The sequence below is a fragment of the Zeugodacus cucurbitae genome, chromosome 2 (assembly GCF_028554725.1).
Source record: "Zeugodacus cucurbitae isolate PBARC_wt_2022May chromosome 2, idZeuCucr1.2, whole genome shotgun sequence".
NCBI classification, from domain to species: Eukaryota; Metazoa; Arthropoda; class Insecta; order Diptera; family Tephritidae; genus Zeugodacus; species Zeugodacus cucurbitae.
In genome coordinates, this window is record NC_071667.1 from 27,438,860 (window position 1) to 27,460,136 (window position 21,277).

Genomic DNA, 21,277 nt, shown 5'->3' on the forward strand with positions numbered 1-21,277 from the left:
GGTTGAAATTTTGCGGTCTTTGCCACCTAATTCCTTTGTCACTAGGATACACACACATACATTTGTACATATATACACAGTATATATGCATATGTATGCTAAGATCCTGTGCGAGTACAACATTTTTGGGTTAAGTGTGCTAAGTGGCATTTCCGGCTTATTGAGCAAATTGGCGTAGGTGTTTGCTGTGTAGGCCGCAGCAACAACTACAACAGCAGCAGAGGCAATAGCGGCATTTCTAGAGTTCCGTCTGCTCAGCTCAAGTTCACCGCAATCCTCAACAAATTTGCACTGCCAACATCACACGTACACATACACACCCATCTGAGGTCTGAACCAAGAGCTGCTTTGCATTAACCTCCATCGCCGTCTTCCTTCCTTTGTGTGTGCGGCACAGCAGGGCGCTGCGCGTTACCGAAATTGCCAGTTTCGCGTATTGCCAGGCGACTCGCACAGCTGTGTTGCCATTCGAAATGTGTCTTCATTATATGCGGATAATGATTTCCATTTTGAACGGTCTATATATTTATATACAAACACACACACTTAAACTTTTAGCTGTAATGCTTGTTTATTAATTTCTGCTGATTTGCGTTGTTGTTGTTGTTCGCATTAAATTTAATCTGTAATCGATTTAAATATGCCACTGTTTCATTAAAATTATGAAAATGGGTTGCCAACTTTTTGTTGTTGTTGCCGATTACATAATGACGCAAATGAATTAATTTTAACTAAGGATTTCCTTAATTAAAATGGAAATATACTATTTTGAAATGAACAAATAAAAACTTTTTAGAATAAATAATTTTTATACAGACTTTTTAATATTATTAAAAAAAAACTTGAAATTCTTGATTTTTATATTTTTTGTATTAAAAAAGATATTTGATAAAAATTCACATTATATTAAAATCTTCTTGCCAACACAGTGGTGTCTGCGCCAAAAAAAAAACAGTTATATCCCCCTAATAAACTTCCTTTACTCGAATTTTTTTCGTACGCTTACCATTTGGTGCTTTCCCATATCTTTCACTGCTCACTGCACACTAGCAGTTTACCAACAATAAAAGCAAGAACAATTCATTTTTTCGGAAGTGCAACGATGCATGCAACAATGAGCATTGAATACATTTACTAAACAAATTATGGCCGCACTATCAAAGCAGTAGCTAAACTGTATGGTTACTACCATATTTGTTGTTGTTTTTGTAAGTGAGTTCTGTTAGTGCCGCACCTGCTGCCAACGCAAACGGTGCACGAAGTGTTTGCGTAATGCATGTATTGGTAGTAGATAGAGTATGTTGCGGCAACATGTTGCTGGAATGTGTGTTGCTGCCAAAGGGTTGCTGGCCAAAAATACGGTTATCTGCTTTGTATAAGCGGAAATTAACGATAAGTGACAGGAAATGAGCACCATGAGCTGCTGTTGCTGGTGAATAGAGCAGTTATCGTGTCTTTTAGACTCATGCAATTCGATTTTTCGGTGTGGCAGTTGATAGTACATATACTCGTATTATAAATTTGGTATACAATTTAACATGAGAGTCACTTTTCAAAGAACAATGAGGAATTGCTGGGATTAAGGTCTTATAACAACTTGGGAGAATAATCTTCAGTCTAGACATTTGGTTATTACACAGGCTTAGAGAGCTTTTGTGGCATTTCCAGAAATCTGAGCTTTAATTCCCCAGGGTTGGGTTTTCCTAAAAACACAAATGTATTTTATAAATTTTTCATGCTCCACGAGAACCTAAAAGCTTTCATGTCAAAGTTTTGTTTACCGATAAAAGCTTGCAAAAATTAAGAATAATGATTTATATTTGATTATTTTTTTATTAATTAAATAATTAATTGAGGTTTCGCTTAAAATTTCTATAATTTTTCACTTTTGGTAAATCAAACAAATGAAATTTCGTCAAGCCAATTTTACTAAATTTTTACTTACTTTACTTAAATTTGATTCTCTCACCTCTCTGAAAGTTCATGTTTTGTGCTTTATAACATTACAACAATTAAAAGCTTCTGAAAGCCCAAACAGATTGTCACTCAATACATAATTTCTAGAATTATTGTTCTTCCAATAAAATTTCTTTTTCAACTACAGTTTATTTAGTGATTTAGCGATTCAAATCCAACACTTAATTAGTTTCCATTAAAGCACAACCCCTTCTTCTCCTTAAAAGCTCATTAGCAACAATGCTTTTGTTGTGGCAGTGGAGATTTAACTCGTTAAAAATAAAAAAGCAATATTTCCATAATAAAAAGAATCGAACATAAAAAACTACAGGAAGGATTTGTTAATATGTAATACCAGCAAGGATTGCTTGTACAAGCCGCATACATGTGAAAGCTCCAGCAACTCAACCGTTAAGTAGCAGCTGCAACATTTCCGTTTGCCACCGGCCACTACCTCAGCAGCATGTAATCCTCCACTGCGCTTCAGTTGCAACAGATCCTTTCTCCTTAGTATGTATGTATGTAAATATGTGCTGTGGGGCTTTTTTCCTACTAAATACTAAGTTAACTGCCAAGCAAAGCATCCAGCTTTAAGCTGTATTAGCCATGTTTCTATATAGTAAATGCATCAGTATATTTACATGCAGCTATTTACAACAGCAGCAATAGCGCTAGGGTTTGCATTAAGTGTCGCTAACGCTTCATATTTAAACACACATGTGCTTAAACTTTTACTTGCAAATTCACTGATTTGCTTTTATTTATATTTTCTAACGGTAAATGTATGTAAACACATACATATGTACATATGGAGCGTATTGGGTCCGCTGCTTGTCCCTGGTCATTTAGATGTACTGTAACTTGTTTTTGGTTTTGCTTTGCCGCAGCTCAGCTATTATCCTTGTACCAAACCTTGTACTCCACCGACTGGCCACTAAGTTACGCTCTACACAATGTATACACTTATCTTCTGGTCTTCAGCTCGGTTGCCGATGACTTCTAATCCTATTGTCTTGACAAATAATGAACCAAGCCACCGGATAATCGTGTTAATCAATCGATTTTACCAAAACAACAAAAAGGCAATACTTTAAATTGACCAATGGAATTTTATATATAGAAAAAAATTGAAATGAATATTTTTTTTTGAAATGCTTAAAAGATACCCTATTTTTGATTCTCACTACAAACACCTAAGCGTATTTGGTTGAGTCTTGTCACCACTTCGTTTCAGAAAATTCCGACCATTTTGATACTAAAGCGCTAAAGATATATCAATATCATCATCCTCAGCAAAGGCCTCTCGTAAGCTCTGTCGCCTAAGACGACTATTTCTTCTCTCTTCATGACTGGCGTAAGCACCGCTTATGCGGCTATATCCGAGTCCACAATAGCGAGCCACTCATTCCTCCTTTTGGCAGTGAAGCCAGGTCCTTCTCCACCTGGTCTTTCCAACGGGGTGGAGGTACAATGTCGTCGTATAAATCATATACCTCATCATTCCATCGTCTGAGGTATTCGCCGTTGCCAATGTTTAAGGGACCGTAAATCTTTCACGCTTCTGCACCATAAAGTAGGACGGGAATGATGAGGGACTTGTAGAGTTTGGTTTTTGTTCGTCGAGAGAGGACTTTACTTTTCAATTGCCTACTCAGTACAAAGTAGCACCTGTTGACAAAAGTGATTCTGCGTTGCATTTCCAAGACTAATCTTTCAAAGAAAAATAATTTAAAGTCTGAAATAACCAAGGGAGTGTGTTTGGTTCTTCAGGAAAAAAGTCTGTTCAGGAACAACCATATTTTAAAGTGATTTGTAGTCTTCCATCTTGTTGGACTTATGTGATGCCTGTGTTTATCATCTCCTATCCAGTCTTTCTCTCCTTCCATCCGTTTCTCTCTCCATCTCTTTCTCTCAATTTTACCAAGATCATCTTATATCTCTATCATTATCAATCGGAAGAATCCCCTTTCCACCATAATTAGTAACCATTTGCTGGCAGTATTTAATGAGCTTAACGCTAATACAGTTTTTTATTCGAAAATATATCTGTTAGTATGTATATACAGACCTGTTCTACTATGAAACGCATATCTGCAATTTTTTATGCGCTCATTAATGTTTTCCACATTTACAGCATGGAATGCACTCTCGTCACTGCCACCACATACGCGCCAACTTCACAAATGCGTGATGGCGAGTGGTGGGGTGGGGGGACACAAAGAATTCGATGATAGCGTTATGCTTTTACCAATGAAAATGAAAAATTTTGATGTGCATATTATCTGCATTTTAAGTGCTTGCTTAACCCCGATTTATGTCGAGAACATACACATTCATATGAAAATATATACAAAGTGTGTGTGCGTGCTTTCCTCTTAAAAAGTTTGAAGGTTTCATATAACCAAAAATATCCTCAACACATAAAGCGTTCACACCACCACCCTGAGTATGTGTGCTTGCATTTTCCCCAGCGTTCGTGCAACATTTCAGCGAATCACTTGTATTTTTCACATGCCTGCATGTGCTTGTGCATGCTTGAAACTTATCGAATTTCATAATAATTTTATATGCGAAATTCGTTTATCTTAAACCGTGTGAAAAACACGCTTAACGTCCGCAATGTGTGCGTAATTTATTTTGGTATGCTGGAAATGCGTCGGTCAGTACAGATGATGAAGGTAGATTATCTGGCAATTCATTTCATATTATCTGCCCATTGAACTACTAATGAGTAGTAAGTTATTTCATTAATTTTTTAAATAACTGAATTTACCGTTTTAAGTGGAAAAGTGCTCATAGTTAATTGAATGAATACTGTAGTGAGTTATTTAACTTGGAGATAATTAATTAAAAATGAAATTTAACTGCGATTTTAACTGAAAATTTTTTTAGTTAAAGTTATTATTTAAACAAATTATTAAAAAAAAATAGTGTCTAAATATGGGACCAAACAATTGTATGAGGTACCAAATGTGTTTCTCTACTGCCTCCGACTACTTGAAAGGCTGAAAAGTTCCTATACCGAGTTTATCCAATTTCTGTAAGAAATTCAAAAGGTCCAAGATATCATGTTCTCAAGCTCCAAATTTGGTTCAAAAGATTTCACCTAAACATGGACAGTGCCACGTCCACGACAGTTATACAGCGTTTATGTCTAAAACATTAAATAATTTATAATGCAAATTTAAAAAGAAGCAGAAATAAAGAATAAGGGATCCCTGCGATAAGATTAGTAGAATTAAATATTGCTTTTGTCCGATAAGAAATTCAGAGCAATGGTCTCATACAACTTAACGTTTTGAAGTATGTATATATTATTTTGTGCATTTATGATATTTTATGTAGCTTTATAGCTTGGTTCCTCTAAGAACCTACGTTTCAGCACTCTTCGCTTTCTTATAAAGTCATTAGTCACTTTACTGTTACTTCAAAAAGGACTGCGAACTACATACATATGTATATGTAAAGCAAAAATATTAAAAAGCAAATTTTTCTATTTCCATTTTGATTTCCCTTCATCTTCCTCTTCTTGGTATTGCCAACAAAATTTTCGTATTTGTTCAGCCATTTTTACGTTAATAAATTGTGTTTCCTTCTACTTCGAATCATTGGCAGCTCGTCATAAGTCATTGCGCTCCATTTCACAATCAAAGCGGCAGCGGAAGTGTAAGAGAAAAAGATGAATGCCACCACCTGTGTAGCAAGGCACAAATGGAGCGGCAAGCAGCGAACGCTTGCAGACAACAGTCAAAACAACAACAACAGCACAGCTTAAATCAATAACTCAAACGTAGTATAATAGCAGAAGTGTCTGCGCCGCGCTTCGCCCTCAAATTGAAAGTTTGGAAAATATGACGATCCTTTAGGCAACATCAAGTGTGCTCAGCCACAAGTTGCACTCATTTACGTCAGTCGTCTAACCGGACTATAGCGTGCAACTTGATGTTGCTGCTTCCGCTGCTGCTTGCTTGCTCAGCTTTTCACGCTTCCTTTATTTTCTACTTCGTCTTCTTCTGCTTTTCCAGCATCTTTTTCAACTATTTTTTGTGCAGAAATATCTTTTGTAACTTTCTTGCAGCTGCTACATTCAGACTTCTATCAAATTGGTGAGCGTAACTAGCGCACATACACACACACACAAAGCATCGCATGAACAGTTCTTGTCAGCTGTTATTTTTACCGTTACTTCACCCGCATACTTTTGCTACTCCTGTATGTTGCAGCAACTCAAAATTTCTCTTTTGTTGCGAATTTTCCATTTTAATATTTTTTATTTATTTTCCATTTACTTTTCCTGGTATTCATTTTATTATTTCCTTATATTTTTAGTTATATTTTTATTTCACATTGGACCATGCAGTTTGCACTGCTTTGAATTTCTTTCCTGTCTTCCTGCCAACCTCCCTTCTGCAACCAACTACTCCTTTCCCCTCTACGCTTTTGCACTTGCCAAAGCTTTTCAGTTATTTCTCCTTCAGCGTATTTGTCCAGAACATCGTAAAGTTCTTGGAAACGTCGAAGTAAGTTCGCGCCATACAAACTTATATATGTAAATACAATCTTACACAATCATTATCTTCATCGTTTGCATCATCATCTCGTTGGCTATTATAGCCATCAGCTGTTCTATTGATAATATTGATGAATATTATTGCGAGATATTTAGGTTACGTAGCTTACGCAGTATGTCCTTCGCACTGTTCAATAATATTTTGCAGAAAATTTAATTCTATTGACCGAAAAATTAGTTAAATGGTGAGAGAGAGATTTTTCTTCAAGAATTCAAGAATTGTTTTGACCTCTGAACTACACCCACAGTTCGAAAATATTTAATGTTAGTTCTCAATTCGATAATATATGAACAGCAATAACAATGTCAGCCTGGAAATCCAACCCAGAATACTCTTACCAACAAGTGCTACTTTGGACTGAGTAGGCAATTGAAAAGTAAACTGTTCTCTCGACGAACTAAAACCAAACTCTACAAGTCCCTCATCATTCCCGTCCTACTTTATAATACAGAATCGTGGACGATGTCAACATCCGATGAGACGATACTAGGAGCTTTCGAGAGGAAGATTTTGCGCAAGATTTATGGTCCTCAGAACATTGGCAACGGCGAAGACCGCAGACGATAGAATGATTAGCTGTTTGAGTTATTCGACGACATAGACATAGTCCAGCGAATAAAAAGACAGCGGCTACGCTGGCGAGGTCATGTTGTTCGAATGTCCAAAAGTGCTCCAGCTCTTAAAGTGTTCGATACAGTACCCGCTGGTAGAAGCCGAAGAAGACTTCCACTCCGTTGGAAGGACCAGGTGGAGAATGACCTGGCGCAGTGGTAAATCGTAAGAGTTCTAGTAAGCTCTTCATCCTCAGCAAGTTTAGCAGTTTCCTACTTACAAATATTTCAACTCACCTTTGTCCAACCGGATGGCAGTTGTAAAAATTGCTCACAACATCTCAACACTTCCATCTCGACCGTCTGATTTAACAAGATCATAGCTAAAACATCTTGTATATTGCAACTTCATAAATCTCAGGAACAAGCAGGAACATCAACAAAACCACTGAACTGATTTGTAGTAGGTTCAAGATCCATATAGACGTTCTTTTTGCTTCACAAAGGAATGTCCATAGCAGTCCAAATGTTTAGATATCAGTATCTTACCTCAGATGTCTTTGGAACACCACTCTATTCCGCTTTTAAGCTCTATTTAAATAGTTTCAAAGACACACAGCTCAGCTCAATTCAATTTCCTTTGAAAAACGGTTTAAATAAAATATGTATTAAATATTACAGCAAGGACTCCATGTAAATATATGCTTGTATATACCGATAGTGTGTGCTTACATCGTCAAACACGGCTGCAGGGGAACCAAAAAGGCAAAAGCAACTGTTGCAACTAGATAAAGACACCGAAAATGGAATGTAATGCCCTCACGACTGCTGCAAATCACAGCCGTATCGTGTCTGTTAAACTCGCATTTACAAACGGGCAGCCTTTTACGGAGTCATCAGACAAAGAATCGACAATCGATCTCTGCAATGCATAGCGTTGCCGGCAAGTTGCAATTTGCAACGCCTCGCCGCGCGCACAAAGCACAAAGCACAAAGTGGTAAATATGATTTCGTTGTAATGCGAGTATGGACTCCGCTGGCGGAAGATGCACGCTAACAAAGAATGCCATGGCGTGTTGGTGTACAATCTGAGTTGGTAGTTTAGATATTGCCTCAGGTGTGGCATATGATTGTTGCATCCTGCAATTTGATTGTGTTTACATATGCGAACTCATGTAAACATACATACATATATAACAGTACGCAAATATGTCCACAAATTCTTACATTTGCAAGTATTCCTTTGAGCAGTACCCCATTCTTGATTTCCTTTGATAAAATATTTTCAAGTCATACACATACATACGCTGAAACTGTAGCTGTTGCTCTGTAACGAATTTGTGGCACCCAAAGGCACAGTCCACAGTCCACAGTCTCTGTCGTAGCTCATAGAGTCTCAACAAGTACTTTTATTCGGCAGTAGTTAATTTTCGGTAACATCAGTTCTTGCCTCTTTGTATATCAGAGTTTCGTCAAGAGACACAAGCTTGGCATATTCTCTACAGATTACAGTGGGTTTTCTTTTTAGGAAGATGATGTACATATTAAATTTCATCTCGACGTTAATCAATATAAGGTACTTATGCAGACTATATAGATAAAGCTTTAATAACCACCAAAGAAAGCTTCAGCAAGAGCTTTTTTTGTAAAGTTATTATTTAAGTGACAAAAGTCAGGGTCTGTTTCGATTTTGCAACACAGACTTACATAGAAACGGTTTTTGTAGAGTTTCTCATCTTCAGTCATACTTACTGGTTTTATTTTATATCAGTACTTTGCGAGACTCTTTAGTTTTTTATGGTGGACCAGCTTTCGATACCTTTCTTTCATATTGTGTTAAACCCTGCTCTCAGAGATCTAAAGTGAATAACGAATCTCCTGTATTTTTAAAGTAACTCAAAAATGTCACTTTAAAGCTTTTTTGCTATGCGTGGCTTCTTTCCGAATGCTAGATATTGCTTTAGATCCATGGTGGGTCTTCGATTATTCGGTTAGTACAAACTATATCGCACGAATATTATGTACGTTAATATTTCTAAGCATCCTTCAGAATCATATAGCAAGTTGCTTCTTATGGAACCTGTTCCAAGGTCAACTAAGATTCGTTCAATGGCGATAAATTCTACTATTTTCTAACAAATATTTTAGCTGTCAATTCACTGGAATAAAATATACGGCAACAGCCACTTTGTGGGCCTGTGGCAGTACCTGAGTAACAGTTGCAACAACACCAGTAACTGTAATAAATGGGAACAGCAGCTTTCGCAGTGAAGATGCCACAGTGGTAAAATGGTACTCAGCAATCCAACAACAACAAAGTATGTGTGTTTTGCCAGCTGCCGCAATGGTAGAAAAATCATTGGTTGCATCAACAGTTGCGCAACTGCTACCTGCCACACGTACAATAATGCAAATTGCAACGTAAATTTTACAAGGCTGCCACTGCAACTGCGTGCCATGCCACACGGACAAGTACAAACTAACTAAATGTCCGTCCGTTCCGTAGTTTGTCCAGCACGGCGAGCCGGCGTGCCACAGTGAAGTGGAAAATTTTGTGCAATCCGCAAACATTTGCTCGCTTGTAGTGGCTGTCGGACGCTGTCGGCTGGCTGTTGAGGCAGCTTAATATATACACACATACACATGCGCTTGTATGGAGGAAGTGGCAAGTTGTAGTGGTTGACAAGCGCAGCTCTCCGCATTGCCAATCAGTTAGGCCAAAAAGCCAACATGCAGGTCGGACTATTTTTAGCTTGTTGCAACAACCTTGCCACACTTGCCTCCCTCTGAGTGTGCATGCAAAATAAAAGCGAAGATGCTGCCACCGACTTGCCATGTTTTCATCTGTTGCAACGTGTAAAAATTGTAACAAATTGTGCTGTTAGTGCGACAGCAAATGCGAATGCGAGGCTTGTTGCACGTCCAATTGTGCAACGACAAGCGAATTATGTGTGTGTGTGTGTGTATGTGAGGTAGTAGTTCTAGCAAATTTGGCGCAAAAGCACGTGTAAGCTCGAAGCTGTGGGGGCCCTTAAGTGCTTATAGACACATACATAGCACGAAATATAGCAGCATAGAGACTGAATTTCATTTGGTTGCATGCAAAACGGTGGCAACAAGCACTGCGCCTCACCAAATAAGTCGAAAGTAAGTTAGTCACTGGAAATTTATGGACTTCACGGACGACAAAGACTCCATTTGGATTCTTTGAAGGCACTGCGTGCAATACTAAGTGCCACATACAGTTGACTCCTTGTTTGTCCCGAATGAAATGCTGCAGTATTGAGCATTAGTGCCACACTAATTGGAAATTATGCTCTGATTGTGTGGGGATGACTAAGAAAACGCAAATTGTGCGTCTCTTTTCTTGGATTTTTTAATCGAAATTTGTGTACTCTTCCTTCGTAAACGAGCTGCTGCTTCCATTTACGTTGTAAGTCCCCTAACAGCTTTGAACGACTGATTAATTGTTACGCGAAGCTTTCATCGTTCAGAGCTTCAATGAAAGCTTTGAGTATATGGCTCAGAGTACGACCTGCTTCTTCTTATCCATTTGCCCCTAGAATTGTTCGTGTCTTAAGAAATCTTTTCAGATTTCTTACTGTAATATATAACGTGCTTTTGGTACACAAAGCTCAAAAGCTTAAGTGCTATATATATATATATATTTCGCGTAGAAACCGCTTAAGCGATTATAGCCGAATCCACCAGAGCGCGCCACTCGTTCCTCCTTTTTGCGTTTTGGCGCCAACTGGAAACACCAAGTGAAGCCAGGTCACTTTGTACTTGGTCTTTCCACCGGAGTGGAGGTCGTCCTCTTCCGCGGCTTCCTCCAGCGGGTACTGCTCGAACACTTTCAGAGCTGAAGTGTTTTCATCCATTCGTACAACATGACCTAGCCAACGTAGAAGCTGTCTTTTTATTCGCTGAACTATGCCAATGTCGTCATATAAATCGTACAGCTCATCGTTCCATCGTCTGCGGTATTCGCCGTTGCCAATGTTCAGAGGACCATAAATCTTACGCAAAACCTTTCTTTCGAAAACCCCAAGAGTCGTCTCATCGGATGTTGTCATCGTCCACGCTTCGGCGCCATACATCAGGACGGGAATAATGAGCGACTTGTAGAGTTTGATTTTTGTTCGTCGAGAGAGGACTTTACTGTTCCACTGCCTACTTAGTCCAAAGTAACACCTGTTGGCAAGAGTGATTCTGCGTTGGATTTCAAGGCTGAAATTGTTGGTGTTGTTAATGCTGGTTCCCAGTTAGATGAAACTATCTACTACTTCAAAGGTATGACTGTCAACAGTGACGTGGGAGCCAAGACGCAAATGCGCTGACTGACACTTGTTTGATGACAGGAGATATTTCGTCTTGTCCTCATTCACCTCCAGACCCATACGCTTCGCTTCCTTATCCAGTCTGGAAAAAGCAGAACTAACGGCGCGGGTGTTGTTTCCAATGATATCGATATTATCGGCGTACGCCAGGAGCTGTACACTCTTGTAGAAGATTGTACCTTCTCTATTTAGATCTGCAGCTGGTATTATTTTCTCCAGCATCAGGTTAAAGAAATCACACGAGAGTGAGTCACCTTGTCTGAAATCTCGGCTGGTATCGAACGGCTCGGAGAGGTCCTTCCCGATCCTGACGGAGCTTTTGGTGTTGTTCAACGTCAGCTTTCATAGCCGTATTAGTTTTGCAGGGATACCAAATTCAGACATCGCGGCATAAAGGCAGCTCCTTTTCGTGCTATCGAAGGCAGCTTTAAAATCTATGAAAAGATGGTGAGTATCGATTCTTCCCTCTCGGGTCTTTTCCAAGATTTGGCGCATGGTGAATATCTGGTCCATTGTCGATTTTCCAGGTCTAAAGCCACACTGATAAGGTCCAATCAGTTCGTTGACGGTGGGCTTTAGTCTTTCACACAATACGAGGAGACTTATGCGACGGTAATTGGCGCAGCTTGTGGGGTCTCCCTTTTATGGATTGGGCAGAGCACACTGAGATTCCAATCGTCGGGCATGCTTTCTTCCGACCATATTCTACAAAGAAGCTGATGCATGCACCTTATCAGTTCTTCGCCGCCGTATTTGAATAGCTCGGCCGGTAGTCCATCGGCCCCCGCCGCTTTGTTGTTCTTCAAGCGGGTAATTGCTATTCGAATTTCTTCATGGTCGGGTAATGGAATATCTATTCCATCGTCATCGATTGGGGGATCGGGTTCGCCATCTCCTGGTGTTGTACTCTCACTGCCATTCAGCAGGTCGGAGAAGTGTTCCCTCCATAATCCCAGTATGCTCTGGACATCCGTTACCAGATTACCCCCTCGGTCCCTACATGATAATGCTCCGGTCTTGAAACCTTCTGTAAATCGCCTGATCTTTTCATAAAATTTTCGAGCATTGCCCATGTCGGCCAGCTTTTCAAGCTTTTCATACTCACGCATTTCGGCCTCTTTCTTTTTACGTCTGCAAATTCGTCTCGCTTCACTCTTCAGTTCTCGATATCTATCCCACCCCGAACGTGTTCTGGTCTTTCGCAACGTTGCGAGGTAGACAGTCTGTTTTCTCTACACTGCGGAACGACAACTCTTTTTTTTTTGCGTTGCCGGAGACCAATTGTTTCGGCTGCAGCGGTATACAATGAGTTTGAGATGCCGTTCCACAGCTCCCTTATATCGAGATGCTGATGAGTGCACCTGCAGAGAGCAGGAGTGCAAGTCGAGTAGAAAATCGCTCGGCTGTCTGTTGTGATTGCAGCTTTTCGACGTCGAACCTTCCTTGTGTTTGTTGACGGGCGTTCTTTGCTGCACAGAGGCGAGTGCGTATCTTTGCTGCTACTAGATAATGGTCCGAGTCAATATTTGGTCCTCGGAGCGTACGCACGTCTAAAATACTGGAGACATGTCTTCCATCTATGACAACGTGATCGATTTGATTGCGCGTGTTTCGATCAGGGACAGCCATGTTGCTTGATGAATTTTCTTGTGCTGGAATCTGGTACTACAGGCAACCATATTTCGGGCCCCAGCGAAGTCGATCAGCCTCAGGTCGTTTGGCGATGTTTCGTCATGGAGGCTGAATTTTCCGACTGTTGTGCCAACTATACCATTTAGTAAGACAGATGTCGCTGTAACTCATTTTGGCATTAAAGATGAAATATTTTAGCTGTTTTGCACAGCCTCAACTAAATTTACGAAATATGATCGCCCACTTTACATTATTAACTCAAAAGAAACACAAAAAGAATTCTACATTTCGCTGATAAATTGCCACTCATTATGGCTGTCATGTTCTTCTCTGCACAAGTATTCTTCATTAATGCTGCACATTTTTGTTTTGTATTTTTCTGTTCAACTTTTCATTTTTACTCGAGTCGCCATTATGAATTGCACCCTAGCTTTGTTTGTGTAACTGACATTGACCGAACGCCTCGTTGAAATTTGGTCCTCATTTTGTCTTTATTATTTCTTATATTCCAACACTTTATTTGTTGTTATTAATCTTCTGCTGTGTTCTCTTTGTTTTCCTGTTTGTTATGCTGCTTGTTAGGTAAATTAGTTCATTATGAGAAATTATTTATTTACCTGCGAAGCGTAAAAGACTGGAGTGCTCAGCGATAAATCATAAAATATAGCAGAAAAATGCTTTGGTTAGTGGGATGTTTATTATATATGGGTGCTTTTATTTGTATATATATATTTAGTCTTTTGTCGCTTTTGGATCGTAAGGTGGATGCTTTGCCACTTTTTAAAGGGTTTAAGTCGCGTATCTTTTACGATAAAGAAACGTGCAAAAAACAATATTTCATAAAGCTTGCAATTAAAAATAATAAATATTTGTTGTCACCTGTTTACATTTTGTATATTATTAAAATATATAATATCAACAATTGATTAGAATTCGGTTATCAATCTCAAAAAATTAAGAAATAAAATATATAAATTTTATTAAAGTTTAAGCTTTAATGTATGTGTGTATATATGTGATTGGCGTTGAAACCGTTTATCCGGTTATAGTCGAATCGATGATAGTGCGCCACTTCTCCCTTTCCCGCGCAGTTCGGCGCCAGTTGAAGTTCCAAGTGTAACCAGGTCGCTCTCCACCTGGTCCTTCCAACGGAGTGAAGGCCTTCCCCTTCCTCGGCTTCCTCCGGCGGGTACTGCATCGAACACTTTCAGGGCTGGAGTGTTTTCATCCATTCGGACAACATGACCTAGCCAGCGTAGCCTCTATCTTTTCATTCGCTGAACTATGTCAATGTCGTCGTATAACTCGTACAGCTCATCATTCCATCGGCTGCGGTATTCGTCGTTGCCAATGTTCAGAGGACCATAAATCTTGCGCGAAATTTTCCTCTCGAAAGCTCCTGGTGTCGTCTCATCTCATGTTGACATTGTCCAAGCTTCTGCACCATAAATTAGGACGGGAATGATGAGGGACTTGTAGTGTTTGGTTTTTGTTCGTCGATAGAGGACTTTACTTTTCAATTGCCTACTCAGTCCAAAGTAGCACCTGTTGGCAGCTTTAAACTCTCTTAAAATCGCATCAAGATTTAAGTATTCCATATCCAATTCTAGATATCAAGCTTGTTTTCTCATATTTTAAATGCTTTTGGATCAAATATTTGTGTTATTTAGTAATTAATATAATAATGAGAGGAATTTTACTTAAAAATTAACACCTTGGATCAGCCAGTTTACACCTCAAAACGCGTCCAATTCTAACATTGAATAATCCAAAAATATTTAAAATCCCGTAGTGCTAAATACATATTTGCATGAACTTCAGAATTGTCCTAAAATATCGAATATACTCACCCAACTGGCTTCCGTCACTTTTAAGGCAACAAAATGTTTACACAAATTCTTTGCATATTTTTTTTTTTGGTAAATTATTATGGAAAAAACTCAAGTGGAGTGTTTTCCTTTTTAATTAAGTGTCCGCGCTGCTAAGGTAGGAATTTATAACAACAACAACATTTATTATTAACAAGGCAATTAAAATGCAGTTATGTGCGAAAAGCAATCAACCGAACACGAGCGATACACGCTCAATAAATATACACACAAACATTTGTACAAGAAAAAAAAAATATAATAAAAAATATGAAAAAAATTGTACAAAAATAGTAAAAACGTTTTTTTTTAAGTAAGGTGAAGCATTTTTAACTGTTAAAAATACGACAATTGGGTGCATAAATAGCTTGGCACGAACAAAAAAGCTTTTGCAGTGCTTTATATATATAAATATATACAAACTGTGTACATTTAGGCTTGTGATTTCCCATCAGTTCATTTACCAACAATTACGCCATTTGAATTTCTATTTTATCACGCTGCTTTATCAGTTGCCCATTTAAAGCTTTTGCTGAGCTTTTTTCTCATAGCAAAGCATGCACAGGTTTGAAAACGCATTTACATAATTCCCACTCCTCCCACAATGAGATGATTATTTATTCAATTTGATTATTATTTTGATATGCTCAATATCAATTTGAAATTTTTTCTCGTTTTTATTTGCTTTTTTGCTCAAAATTCTCTGTATAATTTATCGCTTTATTGCAAGCGTGACCGAAATGTCTTGATGCAGATACATACAGAGAAAATGAAATTAAATTGATACGGATCTTTAGTGCGACTGAAAGCCGCAAACGCAAACGCGAGCAGGCAGTCATATTGCTCTACCGAACGCTGTGTGTTCCTTTGTTCGCTGCAGTTGAGGCGGGTGGCGCATGCGCAATCCGCATAGCAATGCAAATTGGGTTTTATTAGTGTGATTTATGGTTGGGCCAAACGGGCCAAAAAAAAGCGTTTTTGAAGATTTTTTTTTGAGAAGACTACTGAATATTTTTGAATAGTTTTATTATCATATTATTCAGTGACATTTCAAATATGTTTTACAAAAATCAGTTTTACAAAATGTCGAAAATCAACGAAGTTGCAGCCACTTGAAGTAGGCACTCAACGGAATTCCGCACATTGCGGTGTCCCGGATATAAGATCGTAGAATCATCTGAAACACATGGGATAAAAAAAATTAGTTCTTTAGAAGTATATCTCCCAGCCAACGGTGCCCTTTTAAAAGAAAAAAATTTTTTTCATTTTTTCAACGGTGGGTGAAGGTAAAAAGTACGTTTTTAGCCCTAAAAATGCGCCATTTTGTGGCTGTAAAATCGAAAAGAAGCAAAAAATAAATAAAATTGGACTGTTGGCTGGGAGTCAATTCTATGTTGCACAAGTGTGCAAAATTTCAATACGATCGGTGCATAACTTTTGAGTTATCGTGGACACCGACTTCAAAAAAGGCGTTTCGAGAAAAACGCGTTCAAAGTTTTGGACAACTTGCCATCCTTAAACAAATTCTTACGCGCTTAACGGTTTTCGATGGGTCTATTTTTTCTCCGAATGAGCTGAAATTTTGAGACAACATTCTTCAATAGTTGTACATTCGATTTAACAAATAAAAAAAAATGATTTTTTAAAAAATTTTATCCCATACCCCCCCTTAACTCTACTATATTCATTATCAAGTATCTGTCAGAATGCAAGGTTGCCTTTTAGCCTTCGAACTGTCCTTATTTGCATTGCATACATTTCTGACCCACCCACAATTCTCCATACCTTACGCAGCAAATAAAATGCTGCCAATTTTACAATGCGACAATAAAATGCAAATAAGCCGAAAATATAACTTCGTGCAGGTAGTCAAAAAAATCTCCAGTCATCAGTTGTGTGTAACTTTTCCTCGCCGCACTGCGGAAACGAATCTGGGCCACTTGGCGCACGCAAGCAATGCATGTGACAGCCGTCACACAAATTATACGCACACACGCGCATGCGCGACGCTCGTAAAAGCGATCAGCTTTCTTCCGAAATAAAAGCGGGCAGTGAGTGTGCGGCTGTGTGTTGGAAAATAGAGTTGTTACACGAACTCGAACGAATGTGCAAGCTCACTCGTATGTGGCTTTTGCGTTTTTATATTTTATTTCTTTATTCATTGTTTTTCTTTCATTGGAAATTCCAAATCTCCAGCAAGTGATAAGCGCATATAGCGGCAAGAAATTGTCTTTCCAAACATTTTTCACCGCTTGATCGTATCAGTTGAGCGTAATGCGTAAAAGCTTGAAATATTACGCGCGCATAACAACAACTTTGTAAAATTTATGGATTTTTGAAGCTTTCATTTTGAATATATTAGGTCACGCTGACAAACAAATTAATTTTATTTAATTTAAGAGGTTTTATTTGGTAAAACCATTACAGCTAAGCTTTTTAATACACAAAAATATAAAATAATAATAACTACGGTACTACACACACAAAAACCAATGAAAAATACATTGAATTTCCGTGCAATTTCCTAAACTTATACTAACTTAAAGTTATGACTTCGCCTCCGCCGCGACCTCACAGTTTCGTCACCTCCACTTCGTTCTTCTTCTTTCGACTGATGCAAGGGAAATAATACCATTTCTCATCGCTGCAAAAATGTTCGCCGTCCAGCAGCGTTTCGGGAAGTTTTCTACAAAAAAAAATACAAAGAAAGTTACAATTGTTCCAACATAACCTGAAATGCTGGTCAACTCACTGATTCAACGTCTCCGGCAGCAACAGACACAGCCCTGCGCCGAGCAACATCAGCACTGCCAAGACAATCGAGGGCAGCGGTTTGAAGATGTTGCCCAAGTAGATCACATAAGCGCTGAGGAAGCTGAAGGCGTAGCCCACAACGTGTATGTTCGCCATGCCGCGCCCGCGTACACTTGTCGGCACAATTTCGGCGGCATATTGCGCCTCGGCTTCGTACGAAACGATTGCAATATAACGGCCCAAACCGACCATGCAGGCCAAAAAGACCGCATTTTCCTTTAGGTCCAGCACAGCCAGCAGCACACCCGTAATGGCGGTGAGTATGGCACCTACAAAGAGCGCGCCACATGCCAGGCCCTTGCGACCAATGCGGTTCTGGAGGAGGATAATCGTGAAGCCAGCCGGTATGTAAACGATCGACGTGAGTGAGAAAAGCAGGAATGGTGAAGAGCCGAAACCCTCCATATTGCGACTGATAATGTCGTAGGAGATCGTGGTGATCATGCTAGCGTAAATAATGTTGTTCGAATAAAAAAATCTTTATGTTTCGTAGCTGTGTCTACTCACGACTTAACAAACAGCACAATTGTGAATTTGCGCAAACGCGGTGTTCTAAAGAGTCCCATGAATGTGTCTTTCTCTTCATTCTCTTTTTGCTCGCCCGCCATCTTTTCCTCATAATGCGATATGAACTGGTCGAAGTGCTCTTCCTCGACTTCGCGCTTATTGAACTTGGCCACACGTCTGAGACAACGCACGGCGCCCTTGTAATCACCTTTAGTGGCCAACCACTGCGCACTCTCTACTATGAAAAGTGGGTAGATGAGCACCAACAGTGCTGGCAGTGAAGCAATCAGTAAATATCTACGCCAACTGCCCACCCATATGGCATACCATGGTGACATAACCAGCCCGAAGAAATAGAAAAACGCCATAATTATGTTGAGACCGAAGGTGCGCTTCTTTGGATCCAAATATTCGAAAACTAGAAGAGCGCAAACCAAAAGCAATTATTAGTACTCAGTCGAGTAGTAACTCAGCTTCGACTCACCCATTATGTAACTCATATAGAACAAAGTGTCGATGCTCAAGCCCGAAATGAAACGACTAGCCGCAAAGGCATGCGGTGTTGTCACAAAAGAGGTGATAAAATCACCAGCAGCACCTGTGATTGTGGTCAACATCATCGTAGGCAGACGTCCGATCTTATCTGCGAGAAAACCAAACAATATGGTGCCCAAAACTGACCCGAGATATAAGAAGGATTGTCCAATTGCGCCCTTGACCGCATCATCGCAGACCCATTTCAGCTAAAGGGGCGTAAAAATTAACATTATTAAATATAGGTAAAATTTTGGATTTGCATTTAGAGAGCTTTAGAAAAACTAGTAAGCTTTCGGTCAACTACATTCTGAAGAATTTGCTTTATGCGATTGATTAAATTGAAGTCACATTGCAATTAAGAAAAATTAAACAAATTCACTTTAAATGACATTACAAACAGGCGTTTAATTTAGTCAATTAGTGAATTATCTAATTTTTACTTATTTAAAGTGCTTTGAAGTGAAGTATATAACTAACTAACAAGCAAATTAAAATTGTTCCGACAAACAAATCTTAATTTATTCAATTAATAAAAATCCGTCGGTATCAAATTGCTAATTGATTCACTAAATTTTTGTCTAAGGAGTTAATTAAGAGTCCTTACGCATTAAGCGAATCAAAATAACGACTTACATCAGTGGTAACACTCTCATAGCCATTTTCATATTTGAATATCCAATCTTCGCATTCGCCAAAATCCGACGCCACCGCCGTACCATTCACAATATCATCCAGCAGCGTACACGAGGGATTCTCAATTTGCGAGTAGACGTCACGTATTTCCGAATATGTGAGATTCTCGAGCAGCTCGTGATTGCACCTGTTTGTTTTGGATGGAGAAAATATTATGTAATTATCTGTGTGAAATGCCCAAAATATGCAAATACGTATTTTTTAATTAATTCCTCGTTTTACTTTAAAATATTATGTGGTTTTCTTAAATTTCCAAACGAGATAACAACAATGTTCCCTCTTTCGCTTAAATCGCGCCAGAGCATAGCGACTTTGTGGGTTATGCAAATAGAAATGTTTCGATTATTTGCATAAAATTCAAATTGACACGATTCAAAATTTTGAATGAACAATTAACTTTCGTGTGGTTAACTAACTGAGCACAAATTATAAATTTAGTGATTTAAATGAAATTGGCAATCAAGAGTTTAGACACTGTGTCATAAAAGTATGAATACAATGCATCTAGATCAAAACGTGTCTTATGCCATACACGTCTGGTTTTTGTGTCGACTTTAAAGTTTTTTGCAAATATTCTTTTTATGTTATTATTTTAATGAAATATTTTCCAGTTCTAAGTTTTGAAGATTTTTACACCTATATAGATATAGACATTTTTGAAATATTTAATAATAATAATAATAATATTTTTGCAAATTAACGTATTATTATCAAATTTATGTAAAAAACATTTTTTTTTTTTTGAAAACATTTGATACTTTTAAATTGATTAATTTTAAAACTTTTCATTATTTTAATCCATTTAGTTATAATACCTAAAGAATTTTCAATATTTTTTTTTGTGGAAAAAAAATATCAAAAAATTTCTGAAATATATGTTTGCATTAATATGCCATTTTCAAACTTCGAAATTAAATTTTCATCAATTTATATAATTTAAATATTTGTTTTATTTCACTCGTAATTTTTGCTGCCAGTTATTTTGTTTGTATTTTTCACTTTTCTCAAGTTTTAAATTTATAACATATTCGTACATAAAATCGGATTGTAATTTCCTTCAGGACAGCCCTGGACTTCAACACCAAATTGAAACCTTTATCACCCAAGATTTTTTTTTTTAATTCATTATTCATTATTACTTTTTTTATTGCATAATTCCGTTAAATTATTACTTTGCCATGATATATAGTTATAGTTTTTTGTTTTTTTTTTTTGATATTTTAATTCAATCATTTATTATTTATTTTCATTTTAATTATGTTCTTTTTTTCAAAATAAGTATTTTTTATTGCTTCATAACACATCGTCGCTCAAGAACTCTCAAACTCTCCACTCACCAATGCTCCGGTGTAAAGCTAATAATCGTTTGTGCGAAATAATGCATCGAGGACATAATATTCGTATAGCCGTAGATGAGCAACAGCACGAATTGATAACGGCCATAGTTGCCACATTTCTCCAACAACGCATCGAAATCCATTTTATAATACTCGTATATACTATTATATTTATTAAGAGTATATATAGTCCGATTTATTATAAACTAACTCGCCGCCGACCAAAAAAAAAACGAAGGAAATAATAGTTGATCCGTATTGCCAAGGGCAATATCTCTAATCAGCGGTCGAAAGAAGACTAGCAGCGGCGCAAAATTCGTTTTGGTTATGATCACTTCCAAAGCGCACTAAAATTTGGCTAAATATTTGCAAATGAAGACAACATAAAACAGCGCACACGCCTAGCTGAGCTTCGCTCAGCGTGCCCCGGCTCGAGCTCAGTTTGGACGTCTTTTCAGCGCCAGCAGCTAG

The 21,277-nt window shown here is 38.2% G+C and overlaps 2 protein-coding genes across 12 annotated transcripts in view; one reads left to right on the plus strand and one right to left on the minus strand.

Moving 5' to 3' along the window:
* Window positions 1-21,277, plus strand: part of LOC105213669 (dystrophin, isoforms A/C/F/G/H) — a 397,492-nt gene that overhangs the window by 333,435 nt on the left and 42,780 nt on the right. The window lies entirely within an intron of this gene.
* Orct2_2 (organic cation transporter-like protein) lies at window positions 17,397-21,042 on the minus strand. Its single transcript, XM_011186650.3, has 6 exons — window positions 20,807-21,042; window positions 19,410-19,596; window positions 18,724-18,982; window positions 18,240-18,657; window positions 17,671-18,177; window positions 17,397-17,604 (listed from the first exon to the last, which is right to left on the minus strand). The coding sequence occupies exons 1-6, from the start codon at window positions 20,947-20,949 to the stop codon at window positions 17,490-17,492; spliced, it is 1,629 nt and encodes a 542-aa protein (XP_011184952.1). The 5' UTR covers window positions 20,950-21,042; the 3' UTR covers window positions 17,397-17,489.

Bases quoted from the DNA above. Each gene is read 5' to 3' on its own strand.
- Orct2_2 (XM_011186650.3), bottom strand. From the start codon at position 20,949: ATGGATTTCGATGCGTTGTTGGAGAAATGTGGCAACTATGGCCGTTAT. The intron at 19,597-20,806 runs GTGAGTGGAGAG...CAAAACAAACAG, and splicing joins AGCTTTACACCGGAGCATTG to GTGCAATCACGAGCTGCTCG. The intron at 18,983-19,409 runs GTAAGTCGTTAT...ACGCCCCTTTAG, and splicing joins ATGAGAGTGTTACCACTGAT to CTGAAATGGGTCTGCGATGA.